General features: G+C 44.4%; 1 protein-coding gene across 4 annotated transcripts in view; it reads left to right on the top strand.

Moving 5' to 3' along the window:
- ITGA7 (integrin subunit alpha 7) overlaps nt 1-18,124 on the top strand; it is a 65,727-nt gene that overhangs the window by 37,076 nt on the left and 10,527 nt on the right. For all 4 annotated transcript variants that reach the window (XM_081933157.1, XM_081933156.1, XM_081933155.1 and 1 more), the window contains 16 exons: nt 1,511-1,718; nt 1,929-2,122; nt 3,136-3,224; nt 4,295-4,422; nt 5,071-5,166; nt 6,050-6,114; nt 6,398-6,567; nt 9,681-9,830; nt 11,308-11,420; nt 11,855-12,044; nt 13,467-13,550; nt 13,657-13,736; nt 14,675-14,752; nt 15,732-15,834; nt 16,073-16,249; nt 17,378-17,476. In XM_081933157.1, the coding sequence (XP_081789283.1) occupies nt 1,511-1,718; nt 1,929-2,122; nt 3,136-3,224; nt 4,295-4,422; nt 5,071-5,166; nt 6,050-6,114; nt 6,398-6,567; nt 9,681-9,830; nt 11,308-11,420; nt 11,855-12,044; nt 13,467-13,550; nt 13,657-13,736; nt 14,675-14,752; nt 15,732-15,834; nt 16,073-16,249; nt 17,378-17,476 (2,024 nt within the window). The remainder of the gene's footprint in view (nt 1-1,510; nt 1,719-1,928; nt 2,123-3,135; nt 3,225-4,294; nt 4,423-5,070; nt 5,167-6,049; nt 6,115-6,397; nt 6,568-9,680; nt 9,831-11,307; nt 11,421-11,854; nt 12,045-13,466; nt 13,551-13,656; nt 13,737-14,674; nt 14,753-15,731; nt 15,835-16,072; nt 16,250-17,377; nt 17,477-18,124) is intronic.

Here is an 18,124-nt window from a genome sequence, read left to right on the forward strand (position 1 = left end):
GGAAATGACAACAGACAAAAGGCCAAGAGAGACTCTAATCAGACTGCAGAGCCTATGAAGTTTGCTTGCCATTTTCAGAATGGAATGTTTTTTGTCTTAAAAAGAAGTTTTCCCTCTCTAAGTTATCCTCTTCTCTGGCTCCTGTAGCATAAAAGCAATTTATTCCCCCCCCCCCTTCCTGGTCCTTAAGATGTTGTGTTTCCTGCTGTTCCAGTTTTAAAGTATTGATTTCCCTCTTTTCCCCAAACAGTCTTTATGACGGATGCATTCTGACATGCTTGGTGGGAAGGGAGACAAAACTAGGGAAATCCAGCAATCCCTTTCCTTTAATTTTTTTTATTAGGTTATGCAAAATACAAAAGTAAATAAAAGAGCAGTGGAAGGGATGGGGAAGGGGGAGAGAGAAGTGAGGAAGGGTAGGGAAAAGAAAAGAAAAAGAAGCATTGACTTCCGACTCTCTCTGATGCAGTAGAATAAGGCATTAATATCAAATCTCAACTTTTTGTTTTTCCATAGTAATAAGAACAAGTCATCTCTATAAAAATCTTACCAATCTAATCTGTAAAACCCAAAGTCAAAATGACATTCTTTTCCATATCAAGCACAAAGTTCAGAAGCGGTTTCCATGTGGAAACAAAAGTACTTATGTTTTTTTTTCTTTAACCAGAGTAGTCAGTTTTGCCACTTCAGCCAACTCCATCAACTTCTGCATCCATTCTTCCATGGTAGCTATCAAAGTGGCTTTCCATTTTGGGCATACTTGCTGCTGTCAACATGTATAGTAGCAAAGTTCCAATTTTTTTTTCTCCAGTTCATTTTCTATTAGTCTCAAAAGGAAAAATTCTGGTTTCACGTCTATCTTCATTTTCAGAATTTTCTGTATTAAAATATGAATCACACTTCAAAAAAATTTTTTTCCACTGTATCACATGTCCACCATAGATGATAAAAAGTCCCTTCTTTATTCTTATACTTCCAACATTCATTTGACACGACTTTATGCATCTTAGATAACTTATCTGGTGTGAAATATCAGCGGTACATCATCTTATAAAAATTCTATTTTAAATTATAATTTAATGTAAATTTTGCCATCCCTTTCCTTAATATAGCTCATAAAGAGGAAGAATACCACCCTTCCCCAGTCTTATTACTGTGGTGCAGAGGCGTCAAACTGGTGACGACACATTGTCACGTGACAATTTTGCAGCCCTTTCCCCCTTCGCTAAAACGTGGGTGGCAAATTCAGGAACAATTCGGGAACAAGCATGTCAACCGATTGAAAGTAGGTCTTGGGCCTGTGATGTTTATGAATGGTGCGTGCCCGTGAGCAGGCAAGAGTGTGCATGTTTGTGCATTTACATATTTAAGTCTGGAACTGGTATTGGTACTGGTATCGAAAACTCATGATCTGATCGCTCCACCTTATAAGTTTTGGAATGAAAATTCTGGAAATGTTGTGTTTACAGCCCTTTCTCAAATGACAAAGTACTCCTTCCTCCGTTTGCAGGCTTTTCTGTAGACTCTGGAGTGGGCATAACCAGGAAGAATGAGCTGAGCTTTGTATCAGGGGCACCCCGAGCAAATCATATTGGATCCGTGGTGATCCTGCATCAAGACAACGTTAACCGCTTAGTGCCTGAGGTGATCCTCTCGGGAGAGAAACTGGCTTCGTCCTTTGGCTACTCTCTGGCTGTAGTAGATCTCAATCATGATGGGTAAGTAATGTGGGAGGAAGAGATCACTATGGGCGCAAGGCTCTTTGCTCCATGCTCTGTTTGATGTGCCACTCTGGTCTCGCACTGGATGGTCCATTGCCCTTTCTAGCCCAAGGGCACAAAGGTGCACAGCGGGACCACATTGGAGCAGAAAACCCACCTGAGGAAGAGAGCAAGGAGTGAGCCACACTTACAGCTTGTTTCCTTTAGATGGATGGACTTGGTGGTTGGAGCGCCAAACTTCTTTGATCGAAAGGAACGAATCGGGGGTGCCGCCTACGTTTACATCAACCAGGCAGGGCACTGGGAAAACATCCTCCCCATTCGCCTCAATGGCACCTCTGACTCCTTGTTTGGCATCACCGTGGGTGCCATTGGGGATCTCAACCAAGATGGTTTCCAAGGTGAGTGTTAGATCGGGTAAAGGAAAGGCCCACTCAGGCTTAGGCAACAACAGCTCTTTATTGTAACAGAACAAGTATGTACAATCCAGCGAAGGTTCAGTCTGACAGCAGCCCTTTTATAGGGAGCTGTCAGACCCTTCGACCAATGAGATTAAACCTCTGTTCCCGCCGGAACAGAGGACCTTGGTGGAAACCATTATGACAGTTGCTAGTATCTTAACAGTGAGATTCTTGAACCTCTGGTGGGAAAGATGGGCACAAATTCTTAGGTTGGTTCTACGTGTGCTACCTGTAAATTTGAGTTAAGGTTAGGGGGAATTCGGGGGGGGGAAGCAAGCCTCTGAGGATCAGGGTGCAGGGGTGGGCTGCTGGGGGTTCGCAGGGGTTCGGGAGAACCTCTAGCTAAGATTCTGTGGAGTTTGGAGAACTTCCAAATCCAACTCCTGGCTGGCCCCACCCACTCTGCCCTGCCCCTCACAGGAGCCCCCCGCAGCACGTTTTGGATGCAGGTAAGTGCAGGGCGTGTGCAGAGGCTTGAGGAGGGCGAAAAGTGGGCCTATCAGAAGTTTGGGAAAGCCGGAACAGGCCCGTTTCTGGCCCATTTCAGAGGGCCTCCAGAGCCTGGGGTGGCCGTTTCCGCCTCCCCGAGGCTCGAGGAAAGCCTCTAAAGCTCGGGGGGGCAACCCCCTCCGTTGTGGTGCAGGAGGCTGACTAGGCCACGCCCACGATGGCTACTCCCACCCAGAAACCAGGCAGAGAACCCCTTGCTAACATTTTTGAAGCCCACCCCTGACAGGGGGACAAAGGTTCAAAGCCTGTGTGTAGGACAGTTTGGGGCGGCCCTTGGCCCAGAAAGAGAACCATTAGAGAAGTACGCTGTGTGAGAAAAGAAAGTAGAAGAGAGACAATATCTGCGTTAAAAGTTCCAATGCAAGCTAGAAATTTGAAAAATCATTACAATTGCTGTGATATGCGCTTCTTACTTCCCTCTGCCTTAATTTCCTAATTTCCAGACTTTGCGGTTGGAGCACCACTGGATGGTGATGGGAAAGTCTACGTCTATCATGGCAGTAATTTGGGAATTGTGACAAAACCTGCCCAGGTCAGTTACCTTTCCAGTTCATTAAATGATTGAGAAATACGACATATTTATGCTCTGCATTGGCTCCACATAGGTAGAAAGCAAGGAAAATTATCTTGATAGAGATGGGGAGGATCCGTTGCCTAAGCCGATGGTTCTCAACAGGGCCCCAGGGCCCCATGGGGGCCTTAGAGTATTTCCAGAGGGCCACAGGTGAAAAATGTATAATGCAGTCACAGCATTTGCCAAGGGGGGGCGCGGAAAAGCTATGACCGCATTATTCAATATTTTCTTCTCGATACCAGAAAATGCACCAGTTACTGGTCAAGGCATCTGGAAAGGGAGCCAGAGCAGAAAAACAAGGTCAAAGGGGGGCCATGGGTTAAAAAAAGGCAAAAAAAAAAAAAGTGGAAGCATTTTTTAAGTCCAAAGGAGAACAAGGTAACATTTAGAAGTGACTCTCACAGATGCGTCGCTAATTCATTGGCGCATAAGAAAGGGGAAGAGGATTTGCCAGATTCTTGTTATTATAGCCATTCTCAATAATAGTCATTTAAACCTTCCCGGCTAATCTGTTTAGTGGGGCTGACAACAAACATTTCCTTCCCTCTATTCAGGGGTGGGCTTCAAAAATTTCAGCAATGGATTCTCTGCACCGTTGCTGGGTGGGCGTGGCCATGGTGGGCGTGGCCTAGTCAGCCTCCTGCACCATGGGGGGGGGGAGTGCGTTTTCACCTTCCCCAGGCTCCGGAGACTTTCCTCGTGCCTCTGGGAGGGCGAAAACTGCCTTCCCCGTGCTCCGGAGGCCCTCCAGAGGCCCTCCTACTTCCAGAACTTCCGGGAGGCCCGTTTTCCCCCCTCCCTGAGCCTCTGTGCAGGCTCTGCACTTACCTCACATCCAAAACAGCCCGCATGGAGACTCTTGGGAAGGGTGGGGTGGGAAGGGTCAGTCAGGGATGGGATTTGGAGGTTCTCTGAACCGGCCATAACGTTAGCTATGGGTTCTCCCAAACCTGGGTGAACCTGTAGCAACCCATCCTGCCTCTATCATCATTACTTTCTTCTGATTACCACACTCTTGATCTCTGTAGATCCTGACTGGGGAGAGTATTGGCATCAAGATGTTTGGCTATTCCTTCTCTGGAGGGCTGGATATTGATGGCAACTTTTATCCAGATCTCCTTGTGGGCTCGCTGTCCGACACAGTAGTATTGTACAGGTAAACCTGGCGGGGTGGGTTTGTGGGAGTAGAGAAATGATCTTCAATAATCAAATTGCTTAAAGGGAAGCTCCTTGGGTGACCTCCGGACGACAAACAAGGATGGTCTTGTGGAGAAAAACTGGAGGATGGAACAGTGTGAGCTCCTATATACAATAAGCAGGACAAAAATCTTAACGAGTTGCAGCCTGCCACAGAGAAACGAGTATAGATTTTAGGAGTAGCAAATATCAGTAACAAGGGTGGGCTATTGATAAAGCCCAGTATACCAGGCTATACTTACAGTATGGACTTCCAGTGAAACTATTATGTAAAAGAAATGTCCTCTGAGCACAAGAAGGAGATGTGCTTGGGAATTCCACCATCAATTATGATTAGATCTGTATGTAACCTATATGACTGTCATCTCTTACTGTTGTAGTTAGAACTGGAAATAGATTTGAGGAAAACACGACAGGGACATAAAGGACCATATTGTATCTCTGCCATAAATGTGAGAATGTTTCCATCCCATTTGGATGTGTAGTTAGGGATTTGAGCATTGCCGAATGCTGTCAGAACTCAACTGTATTAAACATTTTGGGCTTCAGTGAGCCTCGCTGTCTGCAACCGGCTTAGTTTCTTATTGCTATCCAATGTACTTTTTAGATCTCGACCTGTCGTCCATATCTCCAGAAATATCACTGCCAACCCCCCAAATGTCGACTTGGAGAATGTTAACTGCCGCTTTATGGAGGGCATCTGGTGAGGACAATCTCCTCTTCCTTGATTGTATTTCCTTGCTTCTGCAACCCTTCCTACTCCTTTTTGCAAACACCGAGCAGATGTTTCATGAATATGCCTGTAGCTTTGATGCTGTTTCAAGGAATATACTACAATAGTGGTTCTCAACCTTTTCTTCACCCTGGGCCTCCTTTAAATACCTTTTGTAGCCATAGACCATGGCCATGGAGCCCCCAAGACTTTGCCCAAGATTTAAATCATAACATTTCTTCAAGCCTTCGCGGATCGTAGGTAGAGAACCCCTGTTCTATGATTAAAAAAGAAAAGATCTACAGTAGAAACTCTGGTCACGACTATAATTTGTTCCATAACTTTGGTCGCAACCCGATTTGGTCGTGATCTGAACCTAATTTTGAAAATTTAGCATTTACAAAAAAAAATGGCGTGGAAGGGGAAATCGGCCGCAAAAAAAAAGTAGTGAATGTTTTGATCGGAACCCGATTTGGTTGTGGTCAGAAACATTCGTGACCAGAGGTTCTACTGTATGATGCTTTTTTGGGGGCCTGCTCATTACAATCCCAGGAAAAAAACAGACTTGATAGATGTAATACCCACCTGTCCTTTGCATGTTTCAAACCACTTTGAGTTTAGTTGCCACATAGCCCAAGCTAAAAATCTTCCATTGCTGAATGAGCATTTTTAGGAGTGTGTGCTTTGCGATTGGCAAGCAGTACAGAAACCAGGAGAATAACATTTGTACATTCTTGTCCTGGAGTAAGACGAGAACAACGTCATGAGAACCGAAAAGTTGAATTGTGTTGCCGGGCCATTGTGATGGTAGTGTAAATAATTCGTTTTTAAAAGGTCAGGGCCTACTTTCCTTCTTTCTTTCTGCTTTCTTTAGCAGTGTGGAAATACAAGCCTGTTTCATCTATACAGCCAACCCTTCAAGCTATAGCCCACCCATCAGTGAGTATTATCTGGAACTTTTCAAGTTTCTTGGCTTTTCAATGCCCTCATAGCCTTGGTTTTGTGTTGCTGTTTCAACGTCTAAATCCTAAAGGTGTTAGATAATTAGTCCCATTGTAGTTGATCACTATATCCTATGGCTTGTGTAGTCGATCAGCCTCTTAAAATTGGGCAAGGGAATCCTGCTCAAGGAATAGAAGACTTCAACAAACTAAATTTGGACACTACTAGAAATAACTTCTCTTTTCTTTCACCTTTTCCTCTGCCTCTCTTCATCCCCTAGGACTTGAGTACAGTTTTGAGGCTGATGGTGACCGTCGGCAACAAGGAAAACCTTCTAGAGTCTTTTTCCTACCTCAGAAGCCCAAAGACCTTGAGCATCAGTATTCTGGAATACTGGAGCTGCCCAAACAGCAATCAAAGGGTTGCACAAAGGCCAGACTGCAGCTGAAGGTGAGTGTCACAGCCAATCTTGCTGGGTCTCTCTTAGCTCTTGATTTCTGTAAGCCACCTAAAAAGTAGGTGTCTTTAAGAAATGTAAGTACCTAAGTAGCTTTCCTTGGTCTGCTCTAAATGAGCCATAAAAGAAGCTGGTTTAATATATGGCATACAAAACCTTTGCCAGACCAATTCTCGAATACAGCTCGTCTGCCCGGAATCCACCCTGCATATCAAACATTAATACAATTGAGCGGGTCTAGAGGTATTTTACGAGAAGAGTACTCCACTCCTCTGCTCACAATGGAGCCTGGTGGCACAATACCTTATGCCACCAGGCTCCAAATTTTGGGCTTGGACAACCTGAAAATTACGTCGCCTACGGTGTGACCTAAGCATAGTACATAAAATTGTCTGCTACAACATCCTACCTGTCAACGACTACTTCAGCTTCAACCCCAATAATGCACAGGCAAACAATAGATATAAACTCAAGATAAACCCGCTCCAAACTCGATTGCAGAAAATACGACTTCAGCAACAGAGTGGCCAACGCCTGGAATGCTCTACCTGACTCTGTTGTTACATCCTCAAACCCCCCCACAGCTTCAACCTCAAACTCTCTACCGTGGACCTCACCCCATTCCAAAGAGGTCCATAAGGATGCGTGCATAAGTGCATCAGAGTGCCTACCCTCCCTGTCCTACTGTCCCCATTTGTTTGTACTCATTTCCTTTGTTCATGTCCATGTTTATACCTATACCCGCTGTCTTGTACATGTTTGACAAAATAAATAAAGAAATAATATATGTGGTTGACAAGATCCAGGATACTATTCGGGGTTGACATAAGCAGTTCCCCATTTTGCCTTTTGCTGTTGGTGGAACAACTTGGAAATAAAAAAAAATGGAAGGTAGATAGTTTGCCCTATGCAGGTACACAGAACCTGCCCCCCCCCCCTGTATTTGGAGCTTCTCTGTAATCACCAGCTGAATTTGAAAAAGAGCCAAGTAAGTCAGGGTGCTTGTGGTAGATTTTGGATAACAGTAGTCATAAAGTTCCTTGAGTGAACAAGATCTTTGTTCCAACAACATAGGATTTTCTATCCTTGGCTATTCTGTAGGTGGGAGGGAAGGCTTGCTTTATTTCAGGCTCCTTTTTGAATAATTTCCATTTATAAAATATGGCCTGCATCCAGGGTTATGTCAGTGAATCTTTACTTACACAATGGTATTTCCTCTTTCTCGATAGATCTCTCAAGCCTCCAAAGCAAATTAGAGGGGGCGGGGGTGGTGGTGGACAGCAAGAGTCCTTTGTCCACAAACACGCTGTTGGACCTAGCCTCTGTTTCAAGATTTTTCACTTATTTAATTCCTTTTAAAATACCTTCATTAGGAAGCTGTTTTATTCAGATCGTCCCATGTTTTGTCTAAGAAGTCCAGCACAATGACTAAATTACAAAGTCTTGGCCCAGTTCTTAACATCCAAACAACAAAGCAACCTATAAGACCCATCTGCATTCAGGTTTTACCATATTGCGCTGATTCCTGCAATTCCCCCATGCAATTAAGCTTTTGCACCCTAACGCTTCTAACAGCCTGTTATTAGCCACCACATCCTGCCTGAAATATTGGCTATGAATTCACAGCTGTGGCCTCTTGTCACCATGGCACTCAGAAGAGCTAAGTAACAAGGAGAAATTTAAGGTATGTAAAATTTGTCATAAAATATTCCAAGACCATTCCTCCTTGGAATAGGCCATTCCAAGTGTTCCAGAAGAGCAGCTCGGAAAAGGAATTTGTTCCGAATGTTATTTTGGAACCCTTAGATTAGAAGGACTCCATTTCCAGACTGGAGCAGTTCAAAGTCACTTTTGGTTTTTGACTATACTACAATTAAACATTTGGAAAGGTTCTACATTTAGGCAATAAAAACGGAATGCACAGGTACAGTATAGATGATACCTTGCTCAGTAGTAGTAACTGTGAAAGGGATCTTGGAGTCCTAGTGGACAACCATTTAAATATGAGCCAGCAGTGTGCAGCAGCTGCCAAAAAAACCAACACAGTTCTAGGCTGCATCAACAGAGGGATAGAATCAAGATCACGTGAAGTGTTAATACCACTTTATAATGCCTTGGTAAGGCCACACTTGGAATACTGCATTCAGTTCTGGTCGCCACGATGTAAAAAAGATGTGGAGATCTAGAAAGAGTGCAGAGAAGAGCAACAAAGATGATTAGGGGACTGGAGGCTAAAACATATGAAGAACGGTTGCAGGAACTGGGTATGTTTAGCTTAAGAGAAAGAAGGACCAGGGGAGACATGATAGCAGTCTTCCAATATCTCAGGGGTTGCCACAAAGAAGAGGGAGTCAAGCTATTCTCCAAGGCACCTGAGGGTAGAACAAGAAGCAATGGGTGGAAACTAATCAAGGAGAGAAGCAACTTAGAACTGAGGAGAAACTTCCTGACAGTTAGAACAATTAATCAGTGGAACAGCTTGCCTCCAGAAGTTGTGAATGCCCCAACACTGCAAGTCTTTAAGAAGATGTTGGATAGCCATCTGTCTGAAACGGTACAGGGTTTCCTGCCTAGGCAGGGGGTTGGACTAGAAGACCTCCAAGGTCCCTTCCAACTCTACTATTGTATTGTAAAATTGCATTCTAAAATTGTTGTTAGGGAAGTAGCGTGTCAGGGTTCCAAATAGCATCCAAGATTAAATCAGAGTCCAAAGCAAAGCATTGCTCAAAGTTCCAATTTATTAAGAGAGCCATGTTGGGAAATCTGAAAGCTTCCTGAATCTGAAAGCTTCCCGGTTTTCCCCACCCACTTGAAAGTTCATGATCTTGCTCCCACAGCCACAAGTCCAATCTCCCACTGTCATGCTGGCAGTTCCACCCATCCAGTTCCGGTTAGGTGCAGAGGTGTAGAGACAAAGGATGACCTTGGATTCTAGAAAGGAATTTTATTTTGGCTACATAGCATTTAACTCGGTACCATCCCCCCTCCCATTTTCCCACAATAGAAACGGCATAGTAGAATAATAGAAAGTGTGGCAGGCCAAAGATCCAAAAGGAATATGGCTGCAGGCCTAACACAGCATATATTGTGATTGTCTTTATTACAGGAGCAAGTCCGGGACAAGCTCCATCCCATTGTTGTGGTGATGACCTATAACATCAAGCATGGCCGCAGCAGACGCCAGATCCTGGGGCCCACCCTGGGGCCTCTCTTGCCTGTACTGAATGCCGTGCCACACAACTCTCAGAGGATTGAGGTAGGCAAGCATCCGAGGACAAGGTTATGTGAAGGAGAGGTTCCCCCACCCCCTTGTTCACTGGTTAACTAGGAGAGAAAGCAGGATCTATTAATCATTGTTATTACTGTTTCAGAATCCCTTTGTTATGAGGTTGAACAAACAGCCGAAGATAAGGGGTCACATAAGAAAAATCTGTGGCTGGCCCTGGTTTTTCTTTTTGTATATAGAGTTATGGATTTATTTGTGTGTGTGTGTCACATTCTTCCAAAGCAGTGTGCAACGTATATAGCACTTCACAAAGCACATCGAAGTTGCTGGTCATGTCATAAACTACTGAAGGCTTTAAAAAAAACGTAGCATGAAATTGCAATATCCCTCCCCCGCCTCACCTCGGGCAAACTGCAGGAACATTTAAACACAAATTATGTGTTTCAATTAATTATGCATTTTATTATAGGGGCCCTAGGGTTTCTGGGGGAAAGAGGATGATTCAAGCCTGTTTAAAAGACAAGAGTTTCTCTTGCTGTTCAATGCGCCTTTTGCTATTTTTATATGTATTATATTACAGCTTAGTTGGGCGATGATGATGTTGCTGTGTTTAAAGAATAACAAAAAGTCAGTTAGTCACAGCTTGCTAAATTTTATTGCTGCTTTCTAAGGAGATAATCTGCAATAATGGCATCATCTATTCTCTTATTATAATGGTAGCCTCATTTGTATCCATTACAGTTGCCAGTTTTCCTGTTTGCATGACTCATGGCTCAATTAAGCGTGTTGCTTTTGGGGCCAATATTTGCAGTTTGATGGGGATGCCCAATAAGTTTGCAATCAGAAGATGCCAGGATCCTTTGTAGCCAATAGCTAACAAAGACACATTTCTTAGGACAGTGATGGCTAACCTTTTTGTCGTTGCATGCCAAAAGCACATGTGCATGCCCGCACCCATAATGCAATGTGTATGCGGCTTCCCTGGGGCCCCAGCACCCGCACATGCTAGCCCCGCACATGCGTGCACAACCCCCTGCACTCCCCGCCTCCCTATGCATGTCCTCCCCCCACCCATTTTTTGCTTCCAGGTTGGTGCAGGAGGCTTTCCAGGCCCAAAATGGGGCACAGGGGGACCTTGCATATCCCCCCGGCGCCTCGTTTTGGTTTCCAGGTTGGTGCAGGAGGCCTTCCAGGATCCAAAGGAGCACGAGGGCACTGCATGAGGCCCCCAAAATGCAATGCGAGCATCTCCCATGCATGCAACCTGGCCCCCCGAGCATATGCGGCAGAGACCCAAAGACTAGCTGGCCGGTGGGAGATGCGCACGCATGCACAGTGGAGTTGGGCTGGGGCAACAGCTGGTGCACCCACAGAGGGCTGCTTGACAATTCACTATGCTCTGAGTCAGTTTGGAGCTTGAACCCAATCCTTTGTCAAACCTTGCAGAATTCCTCTTACTTCCCCTTCTAGCTGTGTTGTTTGACTTTGAATACCTGTGTCCCTGCAGGTCAATTTCCTCAAGCAAGGATGTGGGGAGGATAAAATCTGCCAAAGCAACCTGCAGCTGAAATACAAGTTCCATTCTCGTGTTGATGATGCTGTATTCCAACCTCTACCCAGGTATGAACAAAATCTAAATTCCTATTGGATGGTAACAGTTGATGTTATATCTCAAGATTCCCTTAGGATCTAGAACTATCAATGTAGCTGATGTACCAAAGAAGACGGGCAGCCCTCCCGAGCTCTGTTTTGGGCTGTGATGGCCTCCTGCAGCCCTCTGCCAGCAAAAACGGAGCTCAGGTGGGAGGGTGCATGCAGCCCCCCAAGCTCTGTTTTCACTGGCAGAGGATTGCCGGAGGCCATCGCGACACAAGTGACGTCAAGCTGGTCATGCCCCCCTCACCCTCCCGAGGTCAAACACAACCCTGATGCGGCCCCTGGCTTAGGTTAACAAGAGCCAATCCAATTAGAAACTCTCATTTCGACTGTTTCCTAACTTACCGTAATTGCATTAGATCAATGTTTCAATTATGACCTTTGTTTCTTTCCTCCAGAGGTGATGACGGCTTGGACGTTTTTTCCATGAGCGATCAGAAAGGCATCGCCCTGGGAATCTCTATCACCAACTTTCCTTCCGTCGCTGATGAGCCACAGCGGGATGGAGACGATGCCCACGAAGCCATGCTGCTTATCTCACTGCCATCTACTTTGACTTACGCTAGTCTGCGGCACTACAATGCAACGGTACCTTTTGGAAAATGGTGCATGGGGTAGCCCATGGGGAGAGTCATGGGAAGGGCCAGTCTGGGGAGGACCGCTTGACTGCCAGAAGCCTAACGATGTTGGAGGGATGGCAGTGTCCCCTGAGATGGAAAGCTGAGTGAAGTTTAAAGACGCGGTTCTCAAGGGACTGCATGACACAGTGGAACAGATTGTTAAACACTGTACAACATCTGGGTTTGAGAATTAGCGGTGCTGTAGGTGGGATTTGAAGAAGGATTCCAGCTGGGCTGGCATGTTGGTGCTAGGCGTTACAACACAGAGATGGAATGTATAGCTCTGTGGGCTATGACTAAAGATATTATTGTTAAGCAGGCAGAGGCAAGGGGAGAATGCTTCTGGAGGCAGGGAGGGTTGTACCAGGATAACAGAGACCCATAGAGAGTTTCATAATTATAAAGCCCAGAAGTTATGAGGATGAGGATAGGGCCAAATGAGAGTTGCATTGGAGCATTCTCAGTTTTAGAGGAGAAATGGATAGAGTAGGATTGTGCTTGCATTATTTAAAAAAAAGCACCGGCAAGTGTGATTTTGAACAATGGTATCATTCTTTTTTAAAAAAAACAAACATATTTTTTAATGTTTTTACAAACACATTGTTGTGTTTGAACAGTGTGGAACCAGAGTTACATTTTAGTACAAGTAAAACAATACCCTTCATATTCAACACAATTAACAATCTTATAGACTTTTACTAGTAATATACACATTTTGTTGAATTGTAATCTTTCCTTAATTATTCAACATTTCAATATATTGTGGTTGGGTTTTTTTTTTTGGCCAATCTCCATATTCTTATTTTTTTTCCTTTTTTTTCTGGAAAAGTTTTTTTTTTTTGTTCTCTATATGCAATTATAGGCATACGTTCATATAGTTATTATTCTTTTTTACATTCGTCATTCTTACACATTTATCATTCCATTTACAGGGCTATAATATACCATTAGGGTTGCTTTGTTTTCCATGCCAATCTCCATATTCCTGATATCACTCCTTCTACTACAGATCTGTAGTAAACCAACGGTATCATTCTGATAATGTCATAGAAGTGCTACTGCTTCTTCCTCTGGGGTTAGAAGCACTTTCAGGGCTCTGTGTATTCATTCAGATGCAGATTCAGAATATTTAAATGCCTTATTCATATAGTTTGAAGAAAGGTAGATAATCTATCTTGAAATTCTTGATACTTTCTCAGATGCATGAACAGTCTCACACAAGCGAGGAAAAAACAGGCTACACAAGTTCCTAACGTTCTGTTAGGTCCAATCTTGGCTATATTTTTCTCCATTCCCTCGATTGCCAGATTTTGGAAGAGTAAGATGCTGGTACATAAGGATCCAGATATACAAAGACTGATTGTAGTTGAACCTCTCTTACTTTTCATAGGAGAAGATCCCAACCTGTGTATCTAACACTAATGCTACACATGTGGAATGTGAACTTGGCAACCCCATGAAACGTGGAGCACAGGTGAAGGGCGGTTCCTCTTTGTTACTCTCTCTGCAAAACAGAGTTTCCTTCACTCCTCTAGAACTCTTTCTTCCAACCCTCTTTCTTCTCTTCTTTCTACCTCCAGTTTCGGTTCTACCTTGTTCTGAGTACCTCAGGCATTACCTTGGAGACCACAGAACTGGAAGTAAACCTAGAATTGACAACGTAAGTCATTTCCTTCTGAAATCTCTTCCAAAAACCACCTTGTTTCTCAGGATTTAAGGAATGTTTTAAGTCTTCCTTGCTTATGTAACAATAGTCTGCTTCCTTCAAGGTCATCCCCTTGGCTCTCTACAGATCATGCCCATGTGTTCAAATACATCCCTGGCCCTTTCTTTATGTGCACTGCATGTGAAGAGGAGTGGAGTTTTAATTGTGTGGTTGCAATCACAGTTCTGGTATTTTTTATTCCTCTGCGGGTGATCCCCATTCCCTACACCAGTGATGGCTACCCTTTTTGCCATCATGTGCTGAAAGTGTGCGCACCTGACCACCACCACCACCCCGCGTTCCCCATGCACATGCACGCTGCACTCTCCCGTGCCCTGTTTTGAGTCTAGCAGGCCTCCCTGAAGCCTCCTGGGACCAAAAACTGGGTGCGGTGCTACCCCCCCGCCATTCCCACCTACCCACCACACATGCACACAAGACCACCCTGCCTCCTCTGCACATGCATGCGCATCTCCTGCATGTGCCCCGCACATGCACAGCAGAGGTCTCAAAATAAGCTGACCGGCGGGAGGAGAGCGCGCATGCGTGGTGGAGCTGGGGCGACGACTCGCATGCCCACAGAGGGGGCTCCGTGTGCCATCTGTCACACGCTCGCCATAGGTTCGCCATCAATGCCCTACACAATTTAATCATGCTAGGGGACTAAGTAAGATCCAAATATTCCCAAGCCACAGTTTGGATTTCATTGAGTTTTCTATATTTAGGAGAGCGGAGCTTCTTCAAATCGAGTTTGCATGGGTGTCAGGAAGCAAGTTGAATACGAGTGGCAGAAATTGACCTGTCCCCTCGACAAAGGCAGGATATGAACTAATAAACACAAATCAATGCACACAATCTTACCCTGCTGAACTCCTACATTTCCTTCCTCACAGGATCTCCGAACAGCCTACGTTGGCCCCAGTGGCAGCTCGAGCCCGAGTGATCATGGAGCTTCCTCTCTCAATTACTGGGTAAAAACAACTTGGGAAGCATTTGTTTTGCCCCAAATAATTAGGCCTTTTTTTTCCTCCCTCAGGTTAAAATAATGCTAATAGCCAAGACTCTCTTCACACCAGTGGTGGGATTCAAATTTTTTTACTACCGGTTCTGTGGGAGTGGGTGGGTGTGGCTTGATGGGTGTGGCAAGGGAAGGTTACTGCAAAATCCCCATTTCCTCCCGATCAGCTGGGACTTGGGAGGCAGAGAATAGATGGGGCCAGGGCCAGTCAGAGGTTGCTTTTACCGGTTCTCCGAACTACTCAAAATTTCTGCTATCGGTTCTCCAGTACTGGTCAGAACCTGCTGAATGCCACCTCTGCTTCACATGGCTATTAAAAATGACTTGAAAGAAGTTACCTTTTTCATTCAGTCAAACAGCCTGGGACTGGGATGGTGAACCTTTGGTCAGAAATACTTGACATTTGACATTTTCTGAATGTCAAAATTTCAGAAAATGCCTACCTTGATTCTGCTGGAGTGTCTCACACCCACATACACACACACTCACACCCACATACACACACATGGACAAAAGAGAAACACTTCCTAAGAAAAGAGTGATAAATAACATTAAATTATTTAAATTTACCATTGAATAGATCATCAAACAAATATTTACATAGGTCTAAATATTTTTTGAAATGCCTATCTGAGGCAGCTTCGAGATGCCCGAGGCCTGGAAACTTTGGAGAATGCTCTTGCAGGCCTTGCGGCCTCAGAAAAGAGTGAGGAAACCCCATTCTCATATGCTTCTTGGAGGTCTTGAAGGCCTCATGAGACCAGGCCTTCTCCTGCAACTTCCAGAGGGTCCAAAGGCCTGGCACATCACCAAAAATGGCATGGTGTGTCTCCAATGACACGTGTGTCATCAGTGGTCTAGAACTATCTGGGATGTGGATGACTGACTTTCTAGCTCTCCATCCCTTGAGACCTTTATCCATCTCTCTGCAGGCTGCCCGAACCAAAGCAACTGTTTTTCAGTGGGGTGGTCAGGGGTGAAAGTGCCATGAAGAAGGAAAGCGACGTGGGCAGCCCGGTGAGCTTCAGTGTGATGGTGAGTGATCCTGATCCCTTCGGAGCAGAGATGTAGTATCATGAATACAACACCTTTATGTTGTAGTCACCTCAGGGGTAGCATTCACTTATCTTCCCTACCGGTTTGTAAATGTGAGTGTGCGGTTCCTGTATTTTCACTTTATAAAGCCCCACTACAAATACTGAATTAGGGAGATGTGATCGACTGTGAAAATATGATCACCTGAGTTGCTTATCTCTTTCTTTGCCTCTACTAGGTCTCAAACAGAGGCCAATCCTTGAGTACCCTGGGCTCTGCCTTCCTCTACCTCATGTGGCCTTATGAAATTTCAAATGGAAAATGGCTTCTCTATCCCCTTAAGATGGAGTTGTTGAGCCATTCCCAGCATCGTTCAACCTGTACCCCTAATCCCAACCCCCTGGGCCTGGCTCTGGTAAGTACCATGGATTCCAGATAGCAGTGGAATACATTGGCTAGCTAGTGAGAATTGTGGACATCCTTCTCTTACTTTTAAGGGCAGATATTAGGAGTGCCAAATTCCAGGCACTCTCCACTGTTTATAATATCAAAAGCACTCTTAAAGGAATTTATGATTTCCCCCCTTTCAAATATTTGCTGTTTCTTTTTGCGAGTATATTTGCTCTCTGTAACACAGATGCTTCCCATTCAGGGCATCCATCTGCAAAAGATAAATGTCATTTTTGTAGGAATTATTATTGTAACTCGGTTGGATAAATTCATTATCCAGAAACCTAAATATATCTCAGTTGTGCACTGTTTTCAAAAGGACAATCCATTTCATGTTCAGTTAGAATTCTGTCCATTGCATGTTTTCCTCATGGAAAAGCTAGATCTAGCTCTGTTCCTGCAGCCCATGGACCAATTTCAGATCGCCTCTACCTCCATCTACTTGCATCTTTTCCAGCCAGTTCCCCATTGACTTTCTGGGAAGCTGGCAAAAAAGATTACAAATGGCGATCGCATGATTGCAGAGCACTTGGCAACCAGTCGTATATGTGAGCCCATTGCCAAGAACCCAAAATTAGCTCACGTGACAGGGGAGGGAACAGCAATATTTTATGGGCCGTAAATCACTTTTCTGAGGTCCTTGTAAGTTTGAATGGCCTTAGATGACCGGTCATACGTCAAGTAGTAGCTGTAGTGTAATATTAGCACAACAATGGTTGGATGATGACAGAAGAAGCTATAAATCACGAATGGGGGAATAACTGTAAGATCCATTAAAAACATTAATACACATTTATTGATTTGCTTATTTGTTTTTTTCAAGAACCTTTATAACTTTCAGCCCCTGAACCTCTCAAAACAGCTTATGTACCAGTAATAAAAATGACGGGCTGACAAACTGAAAAAGACATGACCAAAAGAAAATGGGAGGAGAGGGGGAAGGAAGAGGGAAGAAGAAGAAGAAGAAGAAGAAAAAGCCAATCCAGGAACTAATCCTTGTCTTTTTGCAAACCAGTTATCTGCAAATTCGTTTTGTTGAGAACAGAAAGTAGCAAATGTTTGCAGTGGCCCTCATCCAATTGTTGTTTTTCAGGAACCACCTCCTCAAGGAAGGAAGAAACGTGAGACTGAACAGGCAGAAATGTCCAGTCCATCACTGACTTATTGGAAAGGACGAAAAAATGCTACCTTAGTAAGTGAAGCTTGTGTGTATTCAACACCACCTCTGTGAAAATTCCCTGAAAGCAGTTAAATTGCTCTGCATGCCATTTGGTGTCTCCCTGACCATCACCGGGAATTAGCGGCAAAGGTACAGGGAATCATCTAAAGATGACAACACTGTGACTTTCTGAAAAAGAGCTTTCAGAAGCTGGACTTAGAAGAGAAATCATGGGTTTTTTTAAAAAAAAAATTAAATACAAATACAGCTGATCTCCCCTTTACAGTGACTCTAGGTGGCCTACAGCATAATAAAAAGATTATTAAAAAACAATTAAAAATTGAGAAAAAATAAAACTTGGCTCTGTTGGCTGGCCAGAGTCCTGATTGATGCACTCTATGCTGTTGTGGCTGATGGAATAGAGAGAAGATCCCCAAGGCTAAAAAAAAAAACCAAGAGGACAGGTGACATGGGGGTGGGGATCTTCTCTCTATCCCATCAGCCACACCAGCATAAGACTGTGGCAATTAGGGCTCTGGCCAGCCAACACAGCCAAGTTTTAAGGCTCTTATAAAAGGCCAGGAACGTGGGAGCTGACCTGAGCTTGGACAGAAGAATATTCCAACGGGTGGGGGTCACAGCAGGATAGGCTTTTCTCCTGGACCCTGCTAGCCAAAATTC

The sequence above is a fragment of the Natrix helvetica genome (assembly GCF_964273705.1).
Source record: "Natrix helvetica genome assembly, chromosome: 1".
Lineage (NCBI taxonomy): Eukaryota > Metazoa > Chordata > Lepidosauria > Squamata > Natricidae > Natrix > Natrix helvetica.